At 41.7% G+C, this 24871-nt stretch overlaps 1 protein-coding gene across 2 annotated transcripts in view; it reads right to left on the minus strand.

The window, feature by feature from the left end:
- Window positions 1–24871, minus strand: part of TRIM23 (tripartite motif containing 23) — a 48475-nt gene that overhangs the window by 13425 nt on the left and 10179 nt on the right. Inside the window, exons 3-7 of one of the 2 annotated variants that reach the window (XM_053300813.1) lie at window positions 13638–13759; window positions 11479–11757; window positions 10815–10997; window positions 5011–5226; window positions 3480–3614 (exon numbers count right to left, since the gene is read on the minus strand). In XM_053300813.1, the coding sequence (XP_053156788.1) occupies window positions 3480–3614; window positions 5011–5226; window positions 10815–10997; window positions 11479–11757; window positions 13638–13759 (935 nt within the window). The remainder of the gene's footprint in view (window positions 1–3479; window positions 3615–5010; window positions 5227–10814; window positions 10998–11478; window positions 11758–13637; window positions 13760–24871) is intronic. The other variant, XM_053300814.1, reaches the window with a different exon arrangement.

The raw sequence follows: 24871 nt of genomic DNA on the forward strand, positions 1-24871 counted from the left end.
ATTGTTCAATATCACCGCCTTGCAAAATGTGATTGAACTGTTTTGATAGTTGTTTATGAAGGCTTGTTAGGTGTTTAAGCCAAAAGCCATGCAGTTCATCATCGCCTGGCGCAGTCCAATTTTTGATTTTCTTTGCTCTTTCAGTTATTAATTCTGGTGTTATTATTAGATCTTGGATTTATTGGTTACATTTTTTTACCTCTTTCATCCAGCCTGCTTTTTTATTATAATCTATTGGAATGTCCCATAATTTCCCCCAGAATTGCACTGTTTCTTCTTTATTTGTTGTTTCGATGTTTCTTGCAGTTTCTCCTTCTATGCTTTGGTAGAAACGTCTCTTGATTCAACTGGAATTGGAGATTCTGCCTGTGTTGTGTAGTTCTGGCTTCATATCTGCTAATCTTCTTTGACACTGCTGTTATTTGCTGCTTTATTATTTCCAGGACTTCTCTAATTTTCCTTGAATCTAGGTGGTATTTTTGGATCAGATACAGTTTGGTGTTTTCATTCTTCAGCTTCTTGTCTTTCATCTCTTTCAATTTACTAGCATCTGATCTAAGCCTGGAGATTTTATTTTCTAATCTAATCTTCCATTTAGGTGATGTACTGCTTTCTTTTTTGACAGGTCCATTGATCTTATATCCGAGCTCTTGTGTTGTTATTGTTGCTGCACTTTACATTAGTTGGTTTGTTTCTTGTCAATTATTGGTTGTTATTTCTGCAAGTGCAGCATTTACATCTTTTAATACCTGAGCAAGTTGTTTTTTGGCAACTGTTTTTAGAGCTGGAAGTCGAACCCTGGTGGTTGTTTATAAAGTTATTTTTTGCTTTAGTTCTTGTTGCTTTTCTGTTAAACGGCATTTGGGTTTTTGAGGTGAAGGCAAAGGGGAGGTTGCCTGCTTTTGATTTTGAAATAGTTCAGCAACATATTATTATTTATTATTATTATTATTTTATTATTATTATTTCATCATTTAGACCAATAATAAAGCAGACTCAATAATTGATACTCCTTAAAATTTAATGTTTTAAAATGCTCTTAAATAAGCTCTTATTTGTCCCATATAACAGGCCAAGATACATTTCCAGTATCATTTAATTCTAAAATGATGCAGTGACACATTATTTAACCTTCAGTATTTAACTATGTTGTGATCAGCCACCCCTCCCACTAAAGAGTTAACCAGAAGTGAACTCGTCCTGACTGACAGGCTGGTGAACTCCAGGGCTCAGCCAATTAGTACACCAGGTGGGTGGGACCTAGAGAACTGTTGGAAGGAAGGTGGCAGTTTTTTGTTAGAGCAGGACATGTGGCCAGAGAGGATGGCTGTAGAATGACTCTGCAAATCCTGGAGAGACAGGAGGGCAGTTAGCTTGAATTCTTCTCCAGAATTTGGTGAGTTCAAGAAAAGGATGCCTGGGCTTTGGCTTCGGGAAGTTTAGTCTAGAAGAAAGTTTGTTTAGTCAGACTTTGTGTTAGAACTTCAGTTTCTTTGGTGTGTGCTTTGTATATCCCTAATACTGTTCTAGTATTGGTTACCCACAATGTAATTAAATTAAGAAACACTAGCCTATGCCCATTTTACCGAGGGCACTGCAAAAATCTCTATAAACATTTCAACGTGCATTAAGACAACCTATTTTTGTAATCCTACTAAAATGCTTAACTGTATCTAAGAAAGCTAGAAGACAGAAGCAGTCTGTAGTAACAGAATAAAACGTGGGTTTTTTTTAGTTCTTTTCACAAGCCTCTCCAAGTTGGTTTTTAACTCAGGAAAAGGGGGGGGGGGCGAAGTGGGATTTTTCTCGGGTGCAATCACATCCTCAGATGCTTAGCAGCTAACAGTTTTCTCATCCTGTGTAAGCTTACATGTGGAAGGTTTTTTGTACTTATCCAATAGCAAAGTAAGGAGAGTTTCCCCTGAGATTCCACCCAAGCCCAGGGAGGTTCAAGCTCTGTTGATAAAGTGGGGTGGTGGTGGCAGCCTTTGAAGCTACCAATAAGTATAGAAGAGCTTTATTTATTTATTTAACACATTGCTTTTAGGAAAAACCAAGCCAGGCAGCTCAGCAGGGATGATTCATTCCCTCACATGAGCTTGCTCTGAGACAAAGGCTTTAATCATTTTCTCATTCCCTCTGCAGTCACCTGTTCTGAAAATATGTCCCTTGGGCTACAGAGCCCTCAGGAATGTATTTTCAGAAACCACAAGTGGTTGCAGAGGGAAGTTGGAATGGCAGAATTGCCAAAAGTCATCTTTCCCTCACTCTGTGCATGCACAGAAGTGTAACCTGCACACATGCAGCTCTTAGTTTGGAGGTTGGCTCTTATGTTTGTTGAAAGATCAGGATGCAAGCAATGAATTGAAGATGATTGGTAAATCTGCTTATTCCTACCAAAAATTATATAGTTATTGTCTGGAAAGAACTGGAAACCCCACCACTGCTGCTTTGGTTTACAAATATTTGGGAAACTGCACTGATTGCCAAATTAACATACCTGTCTAGGAGTTTTCAGCAAAATCGTGTATAGAGTTCATGGATTGAAGTTTCGAGTAAGCAGAAAGCTCTTCCTAATGTCTAGCTAAATCTAACTGTAAGAGCTGTTTGGTAGTGGAACAGTCTGCCTCATGCGGTGGCAGGCTCTCCTTTGCTGAAAGTTTTCAAACAGAGAGGCTGGATAGCCATCTGTTAGGAATGCTGTAGCATTTCCTACCCTGAGTAGAAGACTGGACAACTCCAAACAAGCCCAGCTCAATGTTCAAATACTATTACAGCACTTCAGTAAAGTAAAGTGACCTGTAAAGATGTCCCGGAAGCTTGGACATTGTTGGTGGAGACAGACAACAGCAGCAAGCATAACAAACCCGCATATGCTGAAAACATTTTCACAGACAAACCAAATGTTACAAAGTGACACCAATTTCTTCAATCGATCTAACAGAACATCTCTTGATAATGCAAGATTGGATATCAGAAAGGTTGCCATTTTAGTCTTCCCCAAATATTCTAATAATACCTTTTATTAAACAAACAGTTACAAAAGCTGCCATCTCAAAAGCTGCACAATTTTTCATTAGCAGGTACAGTACCGATTCAGATGAAGAAAACTTCTTAACTATTTGGAATCATAGAGGAAGACAGCTACCACTCTCCCCATTCCATCTATGGGCACTTGATAAAATATTAAGCAGGAACCCAGGCACACGAGTCTTCATTTCAAAATTTACATTATCCTTAAAGATCTCAAAATAATGTTTACAAGTTTCTGACTGCATTTTTGGCAAGAGATCATGAACCTCTAATCATTCACCTGCCCCTTTCACCCTGACCCTGAACAGTTTACCACGGCACCACTTTGCAAATTGCTTTTGAAGCTCCCCAAGTTTAAAAGTCAGCTGGCAATTCCCAGAGTACCAAGGTCTCACTTATCTGGATTCATGGCCAGAGTTTTGAAGCAGCCCAAAGATAAACTGTACCTTTGTAAAAGTGACTGGAATGCTAGCATCTAACTGTATGTGGTCTGCAAGCTCTGTAAATTGTTGCTGCTGTTTCTGCAGTGTCTCTAGAAGCCTTGTAATTTCTTGCTTGGCCAACACAACTCTGCAGTCATCCTAGAAAGAAGCAAGCTAAGTTTAATAGAATTTTTAAAAAATACTACTTATGCATTTCCCCTCTCAAAATCCCATAAAGTAGAACTTATAAAAAGTTACTTCCTTAAGAAATTTAAAATGGAACCTTAAGATAAGCAGAACTAAAAATCCACCATTACTGAAATACATTCAGCTGTTTCATAGTACACCTACAATATATGCTGTTCACAAAAGCATGTGTGTCTGTCTTAAGAGGAGAGAGGACTATTATTTATCTATCATATTTATATACTGCCTGATATATACATCTCTAGGCAGTTAACACAATCCAAATGACAATATAGGAACAAAACAAATTAAACACTTTCACAGAATAAAAACAATTCACAGAGTGAAACAATTAAAATAATTTCTTAGGATAAAAACAAACCGTTTAAAATTAATTTTAATTAAATGCCGGAGACAACAGGTGTGTCTTAAGGGTCTTTTAAAAAGCAATCAGAGATGGAGAAGTTCTTATTTTGATAGGGAGTGCATTCCAAAGCCTGGGGCAGCCAGAGAAAACCTGACCTAGAGCTGTCTCCAGATGAACCTGTGGCAACTGTAACCGGACCTCCCCAGAAGATCTTTATAGGTGGCAGGGTTCATGAAAAAGAAGGCAGTCTCTTAAATACCCTAGACCGAAGCTATTCAGGGCTTTATAGGCAAGACCAGCTCTCAGTATTTTGCTTGGAAAGATCTCGGCAGCCAGTGCAATTCTTTAAGAATCAGTGCTGTCCCAGAGACAAAACTTGCTTAACTATATAATAATTATTGTATTATTGAAGGAGCCCGACACTTGAAGGAAAAAAAATAAGCAAATTGTCCAGTTGTTATTTAAAATAGAATTTGACATTCCTTAAAGGTTTAAAAGGTATTCAAAATCACCATTAAAAATGGGTGTTCTAGCTAATAATCAATTACGTCTTTTTTTTCATCTTGGACAGAATATACAACTGCACACTTGTTTCAACACTCAAGTTAATAAAAAATTTAACCAAATCTTTTTTTCTTGTAAATATTTATGCCTTAAAGCTATGCTTATCTACTATAGACATTTCCATGCAATTTGTCACACTTCATAAGTGTGGCTAGCTCTCAAACACTTTACAAAAATAAATAAATGAACAATTCTACTTTTATCTCGAACCCATATTTTGATAGCCTATTATATTTTTGTGGATCCACAGACTAGTACATCCCAAACAACTGTTCATAAATCAGCATTTTAGTAACTGGCATATATACACAATAAATATTTAACAGACACCATAATTTCCAACCGTTTTAAAGTCTCCTAACACTGACAACATGACAGTCAGTGGCTCAAGATTCATACACCCAACTACACGTCTCAGCCACATAATGCATCCCCTACCTGCTGCAAGGTCTTTTCACAGTGAAGGCAAGCTGTTGACACCTGTGATAACAAGATAGTCATGTCTTCTTGCTGTTGCCTAAGCCAGATCAATTTCTCTCGCACATGGGCATCAACCACACTAAGTGCCATTTCTTCTTGACGGCAAAGGGTTTCATGAAGATCAGAAAAATAGGCTCGGACACACGAACGGGCATTCTCTGCTGTACCCGGCACCTGGTTGGTTACATTTGTGAAAGCAAGGAGACAGATCATTAAGAAAGCTTTATCCTATAACTGGATATTCATCTAGCTTTTAGCTGTAAATTATATTTGGTTGGCAAACAACATTTCCTAGAGGCTGGGTCACACAATTCATCTCTTTCTAGAGAGCCCGACTAATTATAACGAAAATAATTGCAGTGTGTTTCAGCACTCAAAAAATAAGGACAAAAATCTTGTGTGTTTTTAAATCTCTTCTCTCCAATGGGTCTCATGTGCTGGAAGCATTAACTCCTGAATTTGAATGATCTGGATGAGGTCCATTGTATCCATAAGAAATGGGTCCTGCGCCTGCGCAGGGACCTCGCGGGCTGATTAATTAGCTCCTCTCGACGCCCCCACCGCCTGCACATGCTGTGTCTTGTCCGTTAAGATTGGCGGTTGGGGCGCCTCCTTTCAGTTTCTCTTTGACCGCCAAAGCAATCAGACCTCATAGCTGTTGCTCCTCAGTTTGGAAACTATTGGCTTGATACTTGGTCTGAACTGGTTTACGCATTCTTCTAAACGGACTACTTGGTTGCTAGATTACTTGTTTTATTGGCTTGACCTTGGAATGGAACTTGGCATTGTTTAATTCTAAACGGACAAACTTGGAGAAAGATCGTTTGCCTTCTTGTTGTGATGCGGAACGGAACTCGGACATTGCTTATTCTTACAACCATCTGATTTGGCAAGTATGGAGGTGAAAAAAACCTTCAAACGGTGTATTAAATGCCGAGCCAAACTACCGTCGACGGATCATCACGATGCTTGTTTAATGTGCCTGGGGGAAGAACATAATACAGCGACTTGTAAGGTTTGCTGTTCGTTCTTGAAACAAATGAGGCAAAATAGGGCATTACGTCTCCGGGCGGCTCTGTATGATGAGGCTCTCCGCCTGCCGACGCCCCGGCTGGGCGCTTCCCCGGACTTCCCTTCGATGTCGGGCACTCGATCAATGTTGGGCACTCTGTCGACATCGAGCTCCCCAGAACCGGGTACTAGCGGTTATAATTTTGTGAAGTATTGGATCATGCACCACTAGTGACTATTTCTCCTATGGTAAGCTACAGAATGGACAGCAACAGGAAAGATTTCTCTCTCCACAGGGGCACTAACCTCTTTCAGCTCCGGGTCTTTCCTCCCCACCCCCCACCTCTACTCTGCCACCAACAAAAGACTGAACAAAAACCTATCAATACATTGCTTTAGAAAGTGAATATTCGAAGCCAACTAGAAGAATTATAGACCAAGCTGCACAGTCAAAAAATGCACGTGGGACAGAATTGTGTGTTGGACAGAAGTTACAACAACAGAACGTAACACATCCATTAGGCACTGCCTGGTCCCTATCTTCATTCAAAGTATCTTAATCACCTAGCAAGAGAAGCAAGTTGTCTGAGACTACTATTACTTAAAATATTTATATCCCACCCCTCCAGTACACTATTGCTTGGGGCGGCTCACAACATTAATACAATAGATACAATATAAAATATGACTAATAAAATTGAACAAGTTAAAAGACCAGGCTAACCACATTTAAAATTACAATTTTAAAAAAGTTTCCAATTTAAGAAGTTATTACGGTAATAAAAAGCTGAAAACTGAGAACTATCTGATTTATAGATGTTTCCACATCAAGTCTTATGCAGGCAACATTGCCATGCCTGGAAAATATAGATGTTGGTATCCTATTTAATCAGCTAGAAATATAATTTCATATGGAGACTGCTGAAAGCAACATGGCAAGAATTAGTACCAAATCCTTATATTCGAGATTTTGGATCAAAAGAACTGCAAGTTAGTTTCACGTGCCCAAAGGAACTTTGGGCTTGTGTTTCTCAAATGCTTGCTTGCCATTCTGCCACCCTTGAAACTGCAAAGCAGTTTAGGACATGGCCTGGGAGTCTGCTGCTCAAAGGGTGAAGTCAAAGATCTCACAGAATATGCTGAGGCCTAATTTTAAGCTCCCCCACCTCAAGTCCTGCTATGCTGCCTCATCATGGTAGTGGGGTGTTCCTGGGAGGAATGAGCAAAGTATGCCAGGAGGTATACTCCCAGTAGGGTCACCCAAAGCACAAAGGTCATTCATCCCAGCTGCCCAGCTAAAGCAAGAAGGCACCTATATTGGGCAACAACGATATAGGAAGGTGCTGGAGGCAGACGATCACTTCAGTGACGACGACAAAGGCATCATTTCATACTGCGTGCGAGAAGGCAATGGTAAACCACTCCTGCATTTTACCAGGAAAACCACATGGATAGACAAAATGGAATGATTGTCGATGTAGTGCCAGATGATGGGCCGCTCAGGTCGGATGGTACTCAACATGCTACTGAGGAAGAGCTGAGGATCTCTGAGTACTGATAGTGTTTATGACGCGGTTAAACTAAAGACTTTTGGACATCTAGCTGCTGATGTTGCCGTGTGGGAAAAGAAAATCTGAAGCTGCAAAGACAGAATTACACTAGGAATGTGGAGCGTAAGAAGCATGAATACGGGAAAACTCGACAAAGTGAAAGATGAAATGAATCAACTACAGATTGACATCTTGGGCATCAGTGAATTAAAATGGACTGGAATGGGACACTTTCAATCAGAAAATCATACCATTTACTACTCAGGACATGAAAACCAAAGGAGGAACGGTGTTGCTTTCCATAGGAAGGATATACCAACGACAGTACTTGGGAACAATGCGACTAATATCAATTAGATTTTGTTGACAACCCTTTAACATGACAGTTCTTCAAGTCTATGGCCCAACAACTGATGAGGAAGAGGAAGTTGATGAGTTTTATGCTCTACTTCAGTCTGAAATTGACAGAACATGCAAGCAAGATGTGATGCTGGTGGTTGGAGACTGGAATGCCAAAGTTGAAAAAGGTAAGGAGGAAAACACAATCGGCCTATATGGCCTAGGAAACAGAAATGAAACAGAATGACTTATTAGTTTCTGCCAATCCAATGATCTCTTCATTGTTAACACATTCTTCAAACAATCAAAGTGGTGCCTATACACATGGACATTACCAGATGGAGTTCACAGAAATAAAATTGATTACATTACTGGTGCAACGAGGTGGAAAAGCTCAGTTGTTACAGCAAAGACATGGCCAGGGGCCGACTGTGGAACCCATCACAAACTGCTCAAGTTCCAAATCAAGCTAAAGCGGAAAAACAAAGTTATCCAGCTTCCACGATATGATCCTGAGAATGTTCCCACCATTTTCAAGGAGAACATCAGGAACCACTTTGAAGTTCTGAACCTCATTGATAGGGAACCAGAGGAACTGTGGAATGAAATCAAAGAAGTTGTTAAGGATAAATGTGAAAAGAGACTGGCAAAGACCAAGAAACAGAAGAAAGCAAAATGGATGTCAGAACAGATGGTGGCAATTGCCAAGAAGAGGAGAGAAGCCAAAGTCAAGAAAGATAAAGACCTCAAGATGGAACTTAATAGGGAATTCCAGGACGAAGAAACAAGGAGCAATACTACAATGACATCTGTAAAGACCTCGAGGATAGAAATCACGGAAAAACAAGGAAAAGTTCAGAGGGAGGCTCCAACCTCGAATTGGTATGTTAAGGGATGCCAAAGGACAGATAGTAACTGATTCAGAGATAATCAAACAGAGATGGGAGGAGTATACTGAAAATCTGTACAGCAGGGACGTCAACATCCAAGATACTCTAGAAGATATTCCCTACTTGCAAGAACCTCTAGTACGAGAAGATGAAGTTAGATCAGCACTCTGGTCATTACCAAGTCGGAAGGCTACAGTAATCGATGGGATAGCTACAGAAAAATGGCAGGCAACAGAAGAAGAATCAGTCAAGGCTCTAACCAAACTATTCCAGCAAATTTGGAGAACCCCACAGTGGCCAACAGATTGGAAGAGGTCAGTCTATACACCCATACGAAAGAAAGGAGACTTAACAGATTGTGCAAACCATCGCATAATATCCTTAATTTCACATGCTAGCAAAATAATGCTCAGGATCATCCAATGCAGATTAGAACACTACATGGAAAGGGAAATGCCAGATGTTCAAGGTGGTTTCAGAAAAGGCTGAGGAACAAGAGACATCATTGCTGATGCATGCTAGATAATTGGGAAAGCCAAAGAATACGAGAAAGAAGACAATATGTGCTTTATTGACTACAGAAAAGCCTTCGATTGCGACCACATCAAGTTGTGGAATATCCTTCAGAAAATGGGCATCCCAGAACACCTCATTGTTCTCATGAGAAATCTATACACAGGAAAGGAAGCCACAGTCTAGACCGAACATGATGAAACAGACTGGTTCCAGATTGGCAAAGGAGTAAGACAAGGCTGTATACTTTCTCCTTCTTTATTCAATTTATATGCTGAACATATACTGAGATAAGCTGGATTGGAAAAAGATGAGCATGGTTTTAAAGTTGGAGGAGGAAACATCAATAACCTGTGCAATGCTGATGACACCACTCTGATAGCTGAGAATGCGGATGATCTGCAAGCTCTAGTAATGAAAGTCAAGCAGCACAGTGAAAAACTAGGACTACAATTAGATGTAAACAAGACTAAACTAATGACAACAGGTACAGCAACCAGCCTCAGAATCGACACTGAAAGACACTGAAGTGGTGGATAGCTTCTACCTTTTAGGATCAACCATCAACAGAAAAGGATCCAGCAGTCAAGAAATACGCCGCAGACTAGAACTTGGTAGGGTTACAATGAAGGCCTTGGAAAGGATATTTAGATGCCGTGACATGTCTACACCTACAAAGATTAGAATCGTTCGGACCATGGTTTTTCCCATGACACTCTATGGATGCGAAAGCTGGACTTTGAAGAAGCAAGATAGAAAAAGCATTGATGCTTTTGAACTTTGGTGCTGGAGAAGACTTTTGAGGATACCATGGACAGCCAGGAAAAACAAAACAAGTCAATCCAAAATTTTCACTCAAGGCACAAATGACCAGGCTCAAATTATCACACATACTTCAGACACATTATGTGAAAACTCAGCTCCCTTGATAAGCCCATAATGCTGAGGAAAGTTGAAGGAAAGAGAAGAAGAGGATGACCAGCAGCAACAAGGTGGATGGACTCGATTACAACAACAATGACTGCACCAATTAGAGACCTTAAAGGCCAGGTTGAAGACAGATCATCCTGAAGAGAATCTGTCTATGTGGTCACTAAGAGTCGACACCGACTTGACGGCACTTAATCAATTTTAAGCTAGCATCTCTACAATTCCAGTAAAATCAAATTATCTTTGCTTCTTCTTAATGCTCCTCGCAACTGGTTTCTCCTACCAAACAGTTTTGCAAGATACATATGACCATCGATGAGTAAACAAAGCCAACTTCTTGGCTCTTGCAGGAAGGCCTTTGCCCCTTCCGATACCAATTTATTTATGGTAGGTGCCCTTGAAAAAGCTTTTGCAATCCTTGTCAATACTGGATGATGTGGCATAATACTACTTTAAAAAGAAGAGGAAAAGGACATTTGTAGCTAGAAGAAAAGAATATGTAGGCTGGGGGAAATGCAAAATTGCTTACATGTTCTGTATGTGCCATTCCAACCCCATCTTCAATTATCTGCTCTCCTCCTTCTATGTGCTGAACGATTCCAACCAGTTTCCGAGAATAATCCGAGATTTCTTCTGTGAAAGTTCTTATACAGTGTGCCATGTCTAAAATTGAAGCACGGATCTGGTTTGCTTCTGGTTCCAAAACACTGTGCTACGAAGGAAGCATCAAAAGTAAGTTTGAACATCCTTTTCTGAAGTTCTTCCCATTATACCTCTCTGCCCATGCATATTATGAAGTAGGAAAGAGTAACTTTTGAAACATTAAGAAACCATATTATGATAAATTAAGAGGAATTATAGATTTTGACAGAGGACTGGAACAAGTATGTCAAGACATGTTACTCCTCAGGTAAAAGCACAACAGTCAGATGTTATCACAGACCAAACTATGAACACATTAATGGTTAATAGTTTTATCCTGTTGACTGGAGGAAAACTGTTTCAGAGATAGGCAATATTCTGGTGAATCCTGCACCAATTGCATTATTAAAGCAGTAGTCTAAAGAGCAGGAAAGGGAACAAAATATGGTCCAATTATTACTAAAAACAAGGGATAAATAAACATATTTCTCTTTTCACTTAGCCATGTATTAACACCATTATAACTAGAGAATACAAAACAGAGAACCTACTTTATGACCCTGATGCTTTCCGTATTCTTTGCAGACACAACACATAAGAGGACTGGCTTGACAACCTTCTTCCAGGCACACAAATTCAATGGCATGCACCTGGTGCTGAGAGCACATGGTCTTCTCATGAGGTTTATCCGCAAGGGGAACACGTCTATGTTTCGCTAGTGTCTTCGTAGAATGAGTAAGTTGAGAACACTCTGCACACAGGTGAGTGGCACAAACAGTGCAGTACACGGAGGCAAGATGAGTTTCATCTTCATCACAGCGAATGATGCACTAACAAAGAGACAAAGGAGCACATTAGTATTTCAATTTGTATAGTAAAGTAGGATGCCAATCTAATGAGGAAGGACTAGCAGCTTTATCAATCAATATATTTAATTTATTTTAAACAAAGATTTTACCAGCCCATTTTATATTCCATATAGTATTGATATTCTTCTAGAAATATTTTGAGCAATAAATCCAAACTGATTTTGGTAATGGTTGCAAAAGCTTACAGTTCCTAAAAAATCAGAATCCCGCCCCATCCCAATTTTTAGGAACACAGGAAGCTACCTTCTACCGAGTCAGACCACTGGTCCATCTAGCTCAGTATTGTCTATACAGACTGGCAGTGGCTTCTCCAAGATTGTAGGCAGGAGTCTCTCTCAGCCCTATCAACAGCTGTGGTGAGCAAAAACTGAATTAAATATCATGGGTGCCTATTGTAAAAAGTGCAAAATTGTACCTGCTGTACGACTCTAGCACACAGACTCCAAGAATCAGATAGTCTTTGTTTTAGAATTAAGCTGCATGGTAAGAAATATAAAGTGCTACCAGCCTTCCTGAATTGTTCTACTGCAAAACGCAGGTGAAGAAGGATTATATCCTTATGTCAGAAACCCCTTGCCTATGGAAAGCTGGAATGTCAGTTCTAACTCAGTCTTCTCCTTAATGTGTACATTTGTTTCTTGTATGGGGTCATTATCTTATGGAAGAGAGAATTCAAATGATCACACACTTCTGCAGTTTGAAGTAATACAGGCCTTCCTGAACTGTATTCTTCAGTGGTGTAGTGCTGCAGGGACGCAGTCCCGGTACTCTTCCCTCCAGGGTCTCAGCAGGTTTGCCATTTACTGAGTCAGACCCTTGGTCCATCTGGCTCAGTTTTGTTTACTGGCAGAAGCTCTCCTTGGTTTAGGCAAAAATCTTTCCCAGCCCTTCCTGGAGATGCTGCCAGGGACTGAACTGGGACTGTCAGTGGGCATTCATTCTAGTACATTCCCTAGAGTCTACATGATCTTTGTCTTATTGTACCCAACCCCCACAAATTACTGTCTCTAAGTGAGGGGTGTGGCCATGGGGTATGGTTGTCAGGGTAGGTGTGGCTATGAGGGTTCATGGAGAGCGCCTGCACTCCTGAATTTGCTACTACATCCCTGGTATCATCTGATATTTGTGAACATACGAATGCGGAGGCATCCAGAGAGACTCTCACACAATAGTTCAAGTGCAAACCATCTTCCCTGTCCTCTCCTCCTCACTGCATCCTCCTGAGAAGCTGTTCTGTTGGGGTACCCTTGACAACAGCATGGCTAGCTACAAGGGAAGACAGAAATCCCCAGAAACAGGGCAGAGATACCTTCCACTAATGGAGCTTTGCTCATGGAAGGTGCCTTCACCTGGTTTCCAAGGATTCCTCCTTCCTCCAGCCATTCTCACAGCATCCCATTGGATTGCTGAGGATCCCCCAACTCTCAAGAATGGTTTTTCAGGGGGATCAAGTGAGTAGAAGGGGCAAGAAAAATGCACTGCTGCTCAAGCATTACTCTGGATGTAATCAGTGTTCCCTTTAACAGGAATTCCCAGATGTTGACTACAACTCCCATAATCCCCAGCCAAAGGCCATTGCAGCTGGGGATGCTGGGCATTGTAGTGAACAACATCTGGGAAGCCATGTTAGAGGGCACACTGGATGTAATTTGGCTCTATGTCATACTGAGGTAATAACATAGACTACCCCGCCACTAGCTATGACAATGAAACATTTGGATTAAATCCAATATTTTAGATAACTGAAAAAGGCAGTCTTAAATTGAAGTATACCTACAACATTAGACTAGTAGACACTTCACTGGGGGTGATACTTATAATTAAGACACTGTTATTACTACCTCTCCTGAGAGGCCAATAGCTTCTTCAGTGGCCCCACATTGGCCACCAAGTCCATTTTGCAGCCGCTCCAGAAGTTCCAACAAAGCAAAGTTCTTTTTCAAGCCCCAGACACCAGAGTCTCCTGTTTTTGCAAAAAGACTGAAATTACCAGACGTTCTGTCTGAAATAAGGGAACATCCAAGACACAGTACTAAAGTGAGCCAATGCTATCATTATGGCTGTTACCCAAATCTTACAAGTCCTCTGTTCAAGATGATCAGACAGCATTTCCTTTCCTCCCAATGAATGTTTAGGAAACATTGAGGAACTTGAATAAGAAACTGATTCCATTCTTTACTTGAATCCTTATACAAAAAAAACTCTCCAGTAATTTGTACTCTAAATATACAAAAGGTCTTTATATTTAATACAGTTATTACAATGGAAACACATTTTTAAAAAATTTAATGTACTGTATTGCATTAGTGCATAACCAGGTAGGTGGATACGATATAAAATCTGGATTTTAGAGAATGCTTTGCATAGCACCCAAGTACATGAAATAAGCTCCACCCATGTAAGAGGCCTCTGCTCAATTTTCAGCAAAACCCCTTATCTGCCTGAAGCACCCAGACCTTTCTGGTGGCCTCCTGATCCTTAGGATAATCTTTTTGGAGGGCACAGGGCGCAAAGAAGCCCATGGCGCAGACTATTGCTTGTACAACTCTGGACAGGCCAGTCCTTTTGGTTACATACAGGTTCAGCATTTCCTCATACTATATTAACTTAAAGAGAAACAGTTTTTAATCAAACATTTGTTTCACCTGTGTCAGCTATTTATATATTTGTGTTCTATCTCTCCTCAATTTTTCAAAACTATCTGAGCTGAATCATTCCCAAAGGCTTGGTAGGCAACAAACACTAAAAAAAGATATACTCTTATAAACTCTAGTGCTTGCAATTTGCTTGCACAATACTGGATTTAAATATTTGGTGAACTGAACAATTAAATTTCAAAAGAAGAAGCTGAGCCTGAGGAGAATATTCATTTTATCACTGATAACATGCAAATCATGGTATTTTTAGATATCCAAGAACATCTTCTATTCTATTAACTAAAAACAAGTGATATCTATTCAGTACAAACTCAGTGTATCCAAACTAAACATACTGGGGCTATTCACACAATTGTAGAAAAATCGGGCTAGCCTCTGCTAGTCCGATTTTGTACAACCGTGAGAACCACCGGGCTTGGCTGCGAACCCGGTGGTTCTTGAGCGGGTAACCCGCTCAAGTAGCCTGCCCCTTAAACCAGTTTTGTGGAGCGAGCGCTCCGCAAACCCAGGCTTTTTTTAAAATCGTGAGTAGCCCTGGCGCGGCTCCGTGCTGTGTTTATTCACGAATAGACCCCCAGTGGGAGGCTGAAAAGCAGCCTCCCGGCTCGGGGGTCTCCCCAGTATGCCCTGCATGCTTGTGCAGGGTATACTGGTGCTTCCGTGGGCCACGTGGCCCTCGAACTCCGCAGCCCCTGCCAACTCCATCATGGAGCCAGCAATCATGTGGGCGGCCAATCCGGCCGCCCAGTGTTCCCAAACCGGGTCTCACTGATTGTGAGACCCGGCTCATTATATGAATCCTAATAGAGTCCTAATATTTATTTCAATTATATATATGTATGTATATGTATATATCTAACTCAGATTTGTCAAACTTCACCTTGAAGTCATATGACACTAAACTTATTAATACGCTTTTAATAAATAAAATGGACTTCTCAATAAGACTCATTGACAGCACATAGCACAATTTTACCTCTTTCGTACATCATCCAGCCAGAGAAGAACTTTTAGGGCTAATTCATTTCAATGGGGGCGGGGCGGGGGGAGATCAATGAAGTTTAAGAATTCTGACCTTTGGATAGATTGTGCTATTCATTTTTAACCTTAATTCCTGTTAATACAGTCATCCCTCGCCAACCACTAGGGTTCCGTTCTGGCAAAACCTCGCTATTGGCAAATTCGCAGTTGGTGAGGCATTGAAGTTTATGGAAAATAGGGGGTTATGGGAATCACGACCACAAAAAGACCTAAAATAAGGAGGGAGGATACAAAACAACTGCTAAAAATCACAAAAAATCCTGTAATATCACTAAGTCATGAAGAATGAATGATTAAACCTCTGGACATTTTTTTAAGAAAAAAAACCCCAATCACTCAAAGGCATTTTAAATTGGCAAGGGACAGCAAGTTCAAAAAGGATTAGCAAGGGTCACCAAGAAAAATGAGCAAATTGAACCTCTGAACCCCCCAAAATATCTGAAAACCCTCCAAAATAACTAAAAATCCTTGCTAAACACGGATACTCAGGTCGCAGTTGGCAAGAACTGTCACAATTTTCCATTCACATACACTCAAAGCCGTGGTTGGTAAAACCGTGGTTAGCAAGGAATGACTGTATGTTGGTTCTACTCAATTAGTATTAGCTCATTGAAAATTGCAAGAAGGATCTTCCAATACTATAGGCTTTAAAGTCTGTGTCTGCCACTCACTCACTCATACTCTAGAGGCTAAGACAGCTTTGTTGAGTTGGATTTTCCATCTTTTCATATCATGTTTTCACAGATGGATATCAGTACAGTCTTCAAAACAAGCGTCAGACTCAGCTTTGATTAAGCCTAAAAACATTTATTTCAGAAAATGCAGTAGCCATTCAGTATTCATTCTCAGGTTAGTCGCACAAATATTTACTTCTGCCATAGGCCACATGTGAGGAAGTATAGGATCTTGTCGATATATCTAATGCATGGGCCTAAAACCACATTCTAAAATTCAAAACCCTACAGCATTTGACAGCCTCTCCTGGGGGGCATCGAGCTTGAATAGCAAGGAGCATGCAGCTCAGTAACAAAGACAGCTTTGTGTGGGCAATTCTGGAGTGAATACTGAGCCCATTGATTACAGCATACCCATCACTTGTTAGACAAACATTCCTCTTTGAATGCTTAAGGATATCACAGCTAGAATACATACTTTACTTTCAGCAACAGAAACCAAGAAGAGCTATCCCAGTGAAGAAACCAGACCAACACTCCAGAAGCATAGCTATGTAAGACAGCAAAAGGTTCTGCGGCATCTTAAAGACTAACAAATATATTGTGGCATAAGGGTGATATTCACTTCATCAAATGCATGAAGTAGTCTCCATAAGTAGCTCTATATATACACATATACAGCGATTGTGTGTGTGTTGTTTTTTGCTCTGTACCTCCATGTATATCTCAGCTTTGCAGATAAATTCAAAAAGATTACCAGCTGTAGTGGGTAGCTAGGGATTAACAGGACTGGAAATCCACAGGAGCCCTGTGGATTGGTAGCCAGGCCCAGCCTGAGACCAGTCAAAAAGGGTTTCCCCCCCCCTCTCTTTTTGGGAGGGGGATCAATAGCTCAGTTAAGTTTGGAGCTAGTTTCTGTTTTGTAGTTCAGTCTGTTAGAAGCTGAAGAGAGGGCAGCCAGAAAAGGCTGGAGTCACACTTTCTCCCCCAGGTCCTCAGTGGGATGCCTGGATTGAGAAAGCTGAAGAGAAGACTGCAGTATAAGTAGCACTTTAAGGAAGAACTAAAGCTAAAGTTGTGCCATCGAGTTGGTGCCGACTCCTGGCGCCCACAGAGCCCTGTGGTTTTCTTTGGTAAAATACAGGAGGGGTTTACCATTGCCTCCAATATGAAATGATGCCTTTCAGCATCTTTCTATATCGCTGCTGCCCGATATAGTACCAGCAGGGATTCGAATAGGTGACCTTCTGCTTGTTAGTCAAGCATTTCCCTGCTGCGCCACTTAAGGTGACTGCCACCTAGATACAAGGAAGAACTACCTTATAAGAAAAACAGTGGTAGGAAAAGTTCTTAGATAGTCATTACAGATGAAACTCGAAAAATTAGAATATCGTGCAAAAGTTCATTAATTTCAGTAATGCAAATTAAAAGGTGAAACTGATCTATGAGATAGACGCATTACATGCAAAGCGAGATAAGTCAAGCCTTAATTTGTTATAATTGTGATGATCATGGCGTACAGCTCATGAGAACCCCAAATCCACAATCCCAGAAAATTAGATTATTGTGAAAAGGTTCAACAGTCTAGGCTCCAGGTGTCCCACTCCAATCAGCTAATCAATCCATAACACCTGCAAAGGGTTCCTGAGCCTTTAAATGGTCTCTCAGTCTGGTTCATTAGGAATCACAATCATGGGAAAGACTGCTGACTTGACAGTTGTGCAGAAAACCATCATTGACACCCTCCATAAGGAGGGAAAGCCTCAAAAGGTAATTGCAAAAGAAGTTGGATGTTCCCAAAGTGCTGTATCAAAGCACATCAATAGAAAGTTATGTGGAAGGGGAAAGTGTGGAAGAAAAAGGTGCACAAGCAGCAGGGATGACCGCAGCCTGGAGAGGATTGTCAGGAAAAGGCCATTCAAAAGTGTTGGGGACTTTCACAAGGAGTGGACTGAGGCTGGAGTTAGTGCATCAAGAGCCACCACACACAGACGGATCCTGGACATGGGCTTCAAATGTCGTATTCCTCTTGTCAAGCCGCTCCTGAACAACAAACAACGTCAGAAGCATCTTACCTGGGCTCCAGAAAAAAAGAATTGGTCTGTTGCTCAGTGGTCCAAAGTCCTCTTTTCTGATGAGAGCAACTTTTGCATCTCATTTGGAAACCAAGGACCCAGAGTCTGGAGGAAGAATGGAGAGGCACACAATGCAAGATGCTTGAAGTCCAGTGTGAAGTTTCCACAGTCTGTGTTGATTTGGGGAGCCATGTCATCTGCTGGTGTTGGTCCACTGTGCTTCATTAAGTCCAGGGTCAACGTAGCCGTCTATCAGGAGATTTTGGAGCACTTCATGCTTCCTTCCGCAGACGAGCTGTATGGGGATGCTGACTTCATTTTCCAGCAGGACTTGGCACCTGCCCACACTGCCAAAAGTACCAAAACCTGGTTCAATGACCATGGGATTACTGTGCTTGATTGGCCAGCAAACTCGCCTGACCTGAACCCCATAGAGAATCTATGGGGCATTGCCAAGAGAAGGATGAGAGACATGAGACCAAACAATGCAGAAGAGCTGAAGGCCGCTATTAAAGCATCCTGGTCTTCCATAACACCTCATCAGTGCCACAGGCTGATAGCATCCATGCCACGCCGCATTGAGGCAGTAATTGCTGCAAAAGGGGCCCAAACCAAGTACTGAATACATCTGCATGCTTATACTTTTCAGAGGTCCGATATTGTTCTTTTTACAATCCTTCTTTTATTGGTTTCATGTAATATTCTAATTTTCTGGGATTGTGGATTTGGGGTTCTCATGAGCTGTACGCCATGATCATCACAATTATAACAAATTAAGGCTTGACTTATCTCGCTTTGCATGTAATGCGTCTATCTCATATATCAGTTTCACCTTTTAATTTGCATTACTGAAATTAATGAACTTTTGCACAATATTCTAATTTTTCAAGTTTCACCTGTATATTAGGTTGTTTTTCTTTTGTTTCTAGTGTGCCTGTGAATCCTACAAATTGGTTTTTTTTCCTATTCCCAATGCTTATGTTTAACTAATCAATTCTCTTTATTTAGCAGGGGAAAAGTAACTGGCCCTATCCACCCCCTTCACAGTACCTCCAGTGACTGTTGCTGGTGTCTATCTTGTGTTTCTTTTTAGATTGTGAGCCCTTTGGGAACAGGGATCCATCTTATTTATTTATTATTTCTCTGTGTAAACTGCCCTGAGCCATTTTTGGGAGGGCAGTATAGAAATCAAATGAATGAAAGAATGAAAGGTGCAATTCTGTTGATATTAATTCCCTATGCATAGCTATCTTAGAGAGGTGTACAGAACCAACTCCCCCAGCCAAAAGTGTAATGGAATTATATGAAGTGCTCATTCAGAAGTTCCAAGTGTTTGTTGTTAAGACAACTTCCTAGCTGGCTTGGCATGATTATTCCTCTAAAAAATTATTTGACCACAACTGTGTGGCTGCCAAGAAAGCGCAGGGAGGCTCGCCAAAGGCGTAGTCATCGGGCTGCCAAAGGGGGCCGTCCTTTGGGGCTGGGCTGGGTTGTGCCAGGCCTTTATCAAATATGTGTTTGGGCTCTCTTGAGGGGGATCGTGCTGGGAGTGCGCCCAGCATTTCTGGGTCAGCTATTACTGTTGTGGTGGGGAATAGAAGAATTGACGCAGGCAGAGCAGCTGGCCGTTACAGGGGAAGGGAAATTAGTAACTTAGTGAGTGTTTCCACTTCCAACTGCGCTGTCAACTCTCAGGCCTCAGGCAGCAGCCCCAACAACCCACAGAGTCTGGCCTTGCTCCTCTGTAATGCCAGGTCAGTTCAGAATAAGACCGAAATTGTCCATGATTTGATCATGGATGAGGGAGCTGACCTGGCATGTATAACTGAGACCTGGTTGGGGGAGGCGAGTGGTCCTGTGTGGGCTCAGCTTCTCCCACCAGGTTACTCTGTCGTGGAGCAGGCTAGAGGATGTGGGAGGGGGGGGGTGGAGTGGCTGTGATCCATAAGAATACCATTTCCCTTACCAGGGCCCCTGTGAGACAGCTGACTTATATCGAGTGCGTATTTTTGCGGCTGGGAACTAGGGATAGTTTGGGGATTCTGTTGGTGTACCGTCCACCCCGCTGCCCAACTGACTCCCTAACTGAGCTGATGGAGCTAGTCACGGAGTTGGTGTTGGAGTCTCCTAGACTTTTAATGCTGGGGGACTTCAATATCCACTTTGGGACTGGCTTGTCTGGTGCGGCTCAGGAGTTCATAGCGGCCATGACAACTATGGGCCTATCCCAATTAGTTTCTGAACCAACTCACGTTGCCGGCCACACTCAATTTGGTCTTTTGTTCGGATCAGGGGGGTGTTCTGTGGGTGGGGGATCCAATGGTTTCCCCATTGTCATGGACAGACCACTACCTGGTTAAGGTTGGTCTCACAGTCGCAATCCACCCCTGCAGGGGTGGTGGACCTATTAGGATGGTCTGTCCGAAAAGGCTGCTGGACCCAGTGGGATTTCAAAAGGCCTTGGAGGATTTTGACGTTGGTGCGGCTGGTGATTCTGTTGATGCCCTGGTGGGAACCTGGAACAGGGAACTCATCAGGGCAGTAGACATGATTGCTCCTAAGCGTCCCTTCCAACCTGCTGCAAAAATGGCCCCTTGGTATACTGAGGAGTTGCGGGGGCTGAAGTGGTTGGGTAGGCGACTAGAGCGCAAGTGGAGAACTCAGTTCGAATCTGCAAAGATACAGCATGTGACCCATTTGAAGAGTTATGCAGTCACGGTGCGTGCGGCAAAAAAGAGCTTTTGGTCTGCGCGCATTGCGGCTGCAGGTTCACGCTCAGCAGAGCTATCCCGGGTTGTGAGGAGTTTGATTTCTGCTCCTTCTACTTCAAATCAGTCCCTGGGGTCGTTCTGCTGTGATGCCTTTAACGGGTTTTTTGCAAACAAGATCTCCTGTATTCGGGCCGACTTGGACTCCACTGTTTTTGCAGGGTCTATGGAGGAGGTGTCCAGCAATCTCTCTTGCAGTATTAGATTGGATCAGTTTCAATCTGTGAATCCTGAGGATGTGGACAAGCTGCTTGGGGCTGTGAGGCCTACCACCTGTTCTCTAGATCCTTGCCCAACTTGGCTGCTTCTATCTAGCAGGGAGATTGTTGGAGATGGCCTAGTTAGTATCATAAACGCATCACTGAGGGAGGGTAGGGTGCCCCCTTGTTTGAAGGAGGGATTGATTAGACCACTCCTAAAGAAGCCTTCTCTGGATCCCTTAGTGATGGACAGTTACAGGCCAATCTCCAATCTCACTTTGGTTGGGCAAAGTAGTGGCCAACCAGCTCCAGGCAGTCTTGGAAGAAACTGATTATCTAGACCCATTTCAAACTGGCTTTAGGGCTGGCTATGGAGTTGAGACAGCCTTGGTCGTCCTGACAGATGACCTTTACCGGGGAATCAACAGAGGGAGTGTGACTCTGCTGGTTCTTCTGGATCTCTCGGCGGCGTTCGATACCATCGACCATGGTATCCTTCTGGATCGCCTGGGGGAGTTGGGGATAGGGGGCACTGCTTTGCAGTGGTTCCGCTCCTATCTCTCAGGTAGATTCCAGATGGTGGAGCTTGGTGACAGTTGCTCCTCAAAACGGTAGCTGTTATATGGAGTCCCCCAGGGCTCCATTCTGTCACCAATGCTTTTTAATATCTACATGAAACCACTGGTTGAGGTCATCAGGAGATTTGGTGCTGGGTGTTATCAGTATGCTGATGACACCCAAATCTACTTCTCCTTTTCATCCCCAGGAAATGGCACTCATTCTCTAAATGCCTGCCTACAGGCAGTAATGGGCTGGATGAGGGGGAACAAATTGAAGCTGAATCCAAGCAAGATGGAGGTGCTCATTTTGGTGGCTCAGAATCTGAGGGATGAGTTAGATTTCCCTGTTCTGGATGGGGTTACACTCCCCCAGAAGGAGCAGGTGCACAGCTTGAGAGTACTCCTGGACCCAAGCCTCACCCTGGTATCTCAGGTGGAGGCCATGGCCAGGAGTGCTTTCTATCAGCTTTGGCTGATTCGACAGCTGCATCCATTCCTCAGAGAGGATGACCTCAAAACAGTGGTGCATCAGCTGGTAACCTCCCGGCTTGACTACTGCAATGCGCTCTACGTGGGGCTGCCTTTGTATGTAGTCCGGAAACTTCAGTAAGTTCAGAATGCGGCAGCCAGATTGGTCTCTGGGGCAACCCGGAGAGACCATATTATGCCTGTTTTGAAACAGCTACACTGGCTGCCGATATGTTTCCAGGCAAAATACAAAGTGCTGGTTATTACCTTTAAAGCCCTGAACGGCTTAGGTCCGAGTTATCTAAGAGAGCGCCTTCTTTTACATGATCCCCACCGCATGTTAAGGTCATCTGAGGAGGTCCGTCTCCAGTTGCCACCAGTTTGTCTGGTGGCGACGCAGAGGCGGGCCTTCTCTGTAGCTGCTCCTGGGCTATGGAATGCACTCCCAGCAGAAATTCGTAATCTGAGATCATTGTTGTCCTTCAAGAGAGCCCTTAAAACGTACTTATCTGGTCTGGCCTTCCAGAGTTTTAAATGATTAATTGTTTTAAACTGTTTTAAATTGTTGCCCTGATTTTCAGGGCTTTTAGCTGTTTTATTGGTTTTATTGTGTTTTAATAGTTTGATTTTAATTGTTAATTTGTTTTTAATTGTTTTTATCATGTTGTGAACCACCCTGAGCCGTATCGGAAGGGCGGTATATAAATCTAATAAACAAACAAACAAACAAACAAACCTCATAAAACTGAATTTATACCCAGTTCTAGTCAAAACATTATGGAAATTAAAAGAAATTATAAAGCTCTCAAGAAGGGAGAAAAGGACTGCTATAGCTTTAACCTGGCTGCTTATGATCAAAGCAGTCCAAACTAATAATTCTTCCTCTTTTTGGCAAATCACTGTGGGTTATCCAGACTCTGGTCTGTCCCGGTTGCCTTGCTGTATATCAGTAGGGGCATGGGAGTCTTATTTGCATTATACAGAGATGCTTGTACTACCACTTCTCCCTAAAATCTAGCTGCTGATCATATACAACACTGGCCGCCGGTATCGGTTATTGAGACTAAGCAGTTAATAGACCAGTTAAAATGAGGTAAAGTTCCTGGTAATTACTTCATTCCCACAGAGTGAATAAAGGCCAATGTAGACTGATAGGCTCCTGTACTAGCATCATTGTTTACATATATAGACAACACAGCACACATCCCAAATGACTGGGGTGTGGCCATACTTGTCCCTATTTTCAAAAAAGACAAAAGAAATAGGTCTTTAATTAGCAGGATCACAAGTCTTTTGTGATTATATGAGAGACATTTGTGTTGGAAGCTCTGTGACTAGTTTGATCAAGAGAATGTACTCAAGGAAGCGAGCGGGCTTCAGGGCCAAAAGATCTACAATAGATCATTGCCTGGGCTTACAAAATTTAGCAGATAAATATATGTGGATTTCCAACTCTTCGTTGTTTGCTGCATTTGTGGACTTCAGACTCAATTTCAAGAGTTTCTTTATGGACTAAACTTAATTCAACTATTGACAAATGCTTGCAGCTGCTTATACATAAACTATGATAATACTAGACAGTGTAAGATATAACCATGCTGGCCAACTCTCTAATCCAATTATGACTTTTAAGGGGGTCAAGGTTGTATTATACTGGCTCCTTCCTTGTTTAATATATATATAAATTCATTATATATGATTTCTATAAGCCAAAACTAGCAGACCAGAAGCTCCCTATTCTGCTTTATGCTGATGATGCTGTTATTTTGACTCAGACCCAGATTGGCTTTAGGAGAGCTCTTAAGGCTCTTGCTCAGCATTGTAAGGAGGAGCAGTTTGTTATTAATCATAAAAAAACCAAAAGGTCATGGTTTTCTCTAACAGTCCTAAAATCCAAAAATTGCATATTGATAACCATGACATAGAGCAAGTTAACTATTTCAAATATTTGGGAGTTTGTTTGTTTAACATATTTTTATACCTTATTTTTAAAACATCTCTGGGCGGTTTACAACAAAATAAAAACAGAAAATAAAACATTAGTTAGAAACACAAACAAGAAATTTAAAACACAACAATTTAAAATTTTTAAAACAATATTATAGTTGTTTTCCAGGCTTTTAGAAGGAGGACTGCCCAAGCTAAATAAGTCTCTTTCCTGACCCAAAGAAGTGCTACGGCCATATTAAGATTTCATCAAACTCAGGGAGAGAATTTTCTTCCAGCTGCCATTAAATTATTTATGGCAAAATCAACAGCACAATTTCTATATGGAGTGCAACTAGGCCCTTAGTCCAACTTTGGGCCTCTTGAAAAAGTGCAATCTGGATTGTTAAGATCTCTATTCTTGATTCTTAGATGTGTTCCTAATGCAGATAGGAGGCTGGGCTGTTTAGAATTGAAGCTAAAGCCTGTCTAGTTATACTAACGACATGGCAATGGAGAACTCTAACTCCAGCTGGGCTGATTTCCTTAATACCATCCAATAATTACTGGTCAAATTGGTGGAAGAATATTATATGCAGGCTGCTTTTGTATGGCCTCTCACCTGAGCATTTATTATACTCAAGATTGGATAAGGCTATTATTAAACAATGAGTCTGAGATATAGAGTTCAAGAACAATTTAAGCT

This window comes from Hemicordylus capensis, chromosome 2 (genome assembly GCF_027244095.1).
Source record: "Hemicordylus capensis ecotype Gifberg chromosome 2, rHemCap1.1.pri, whole genome shotgun sequence".
NCBI classification, from domain to species: Eukaryota; Metazoa; Chordata; class Lepidosauria; order Squamata; family Cordylidae; genus Hemicordylus; species Hemicordylus capensis.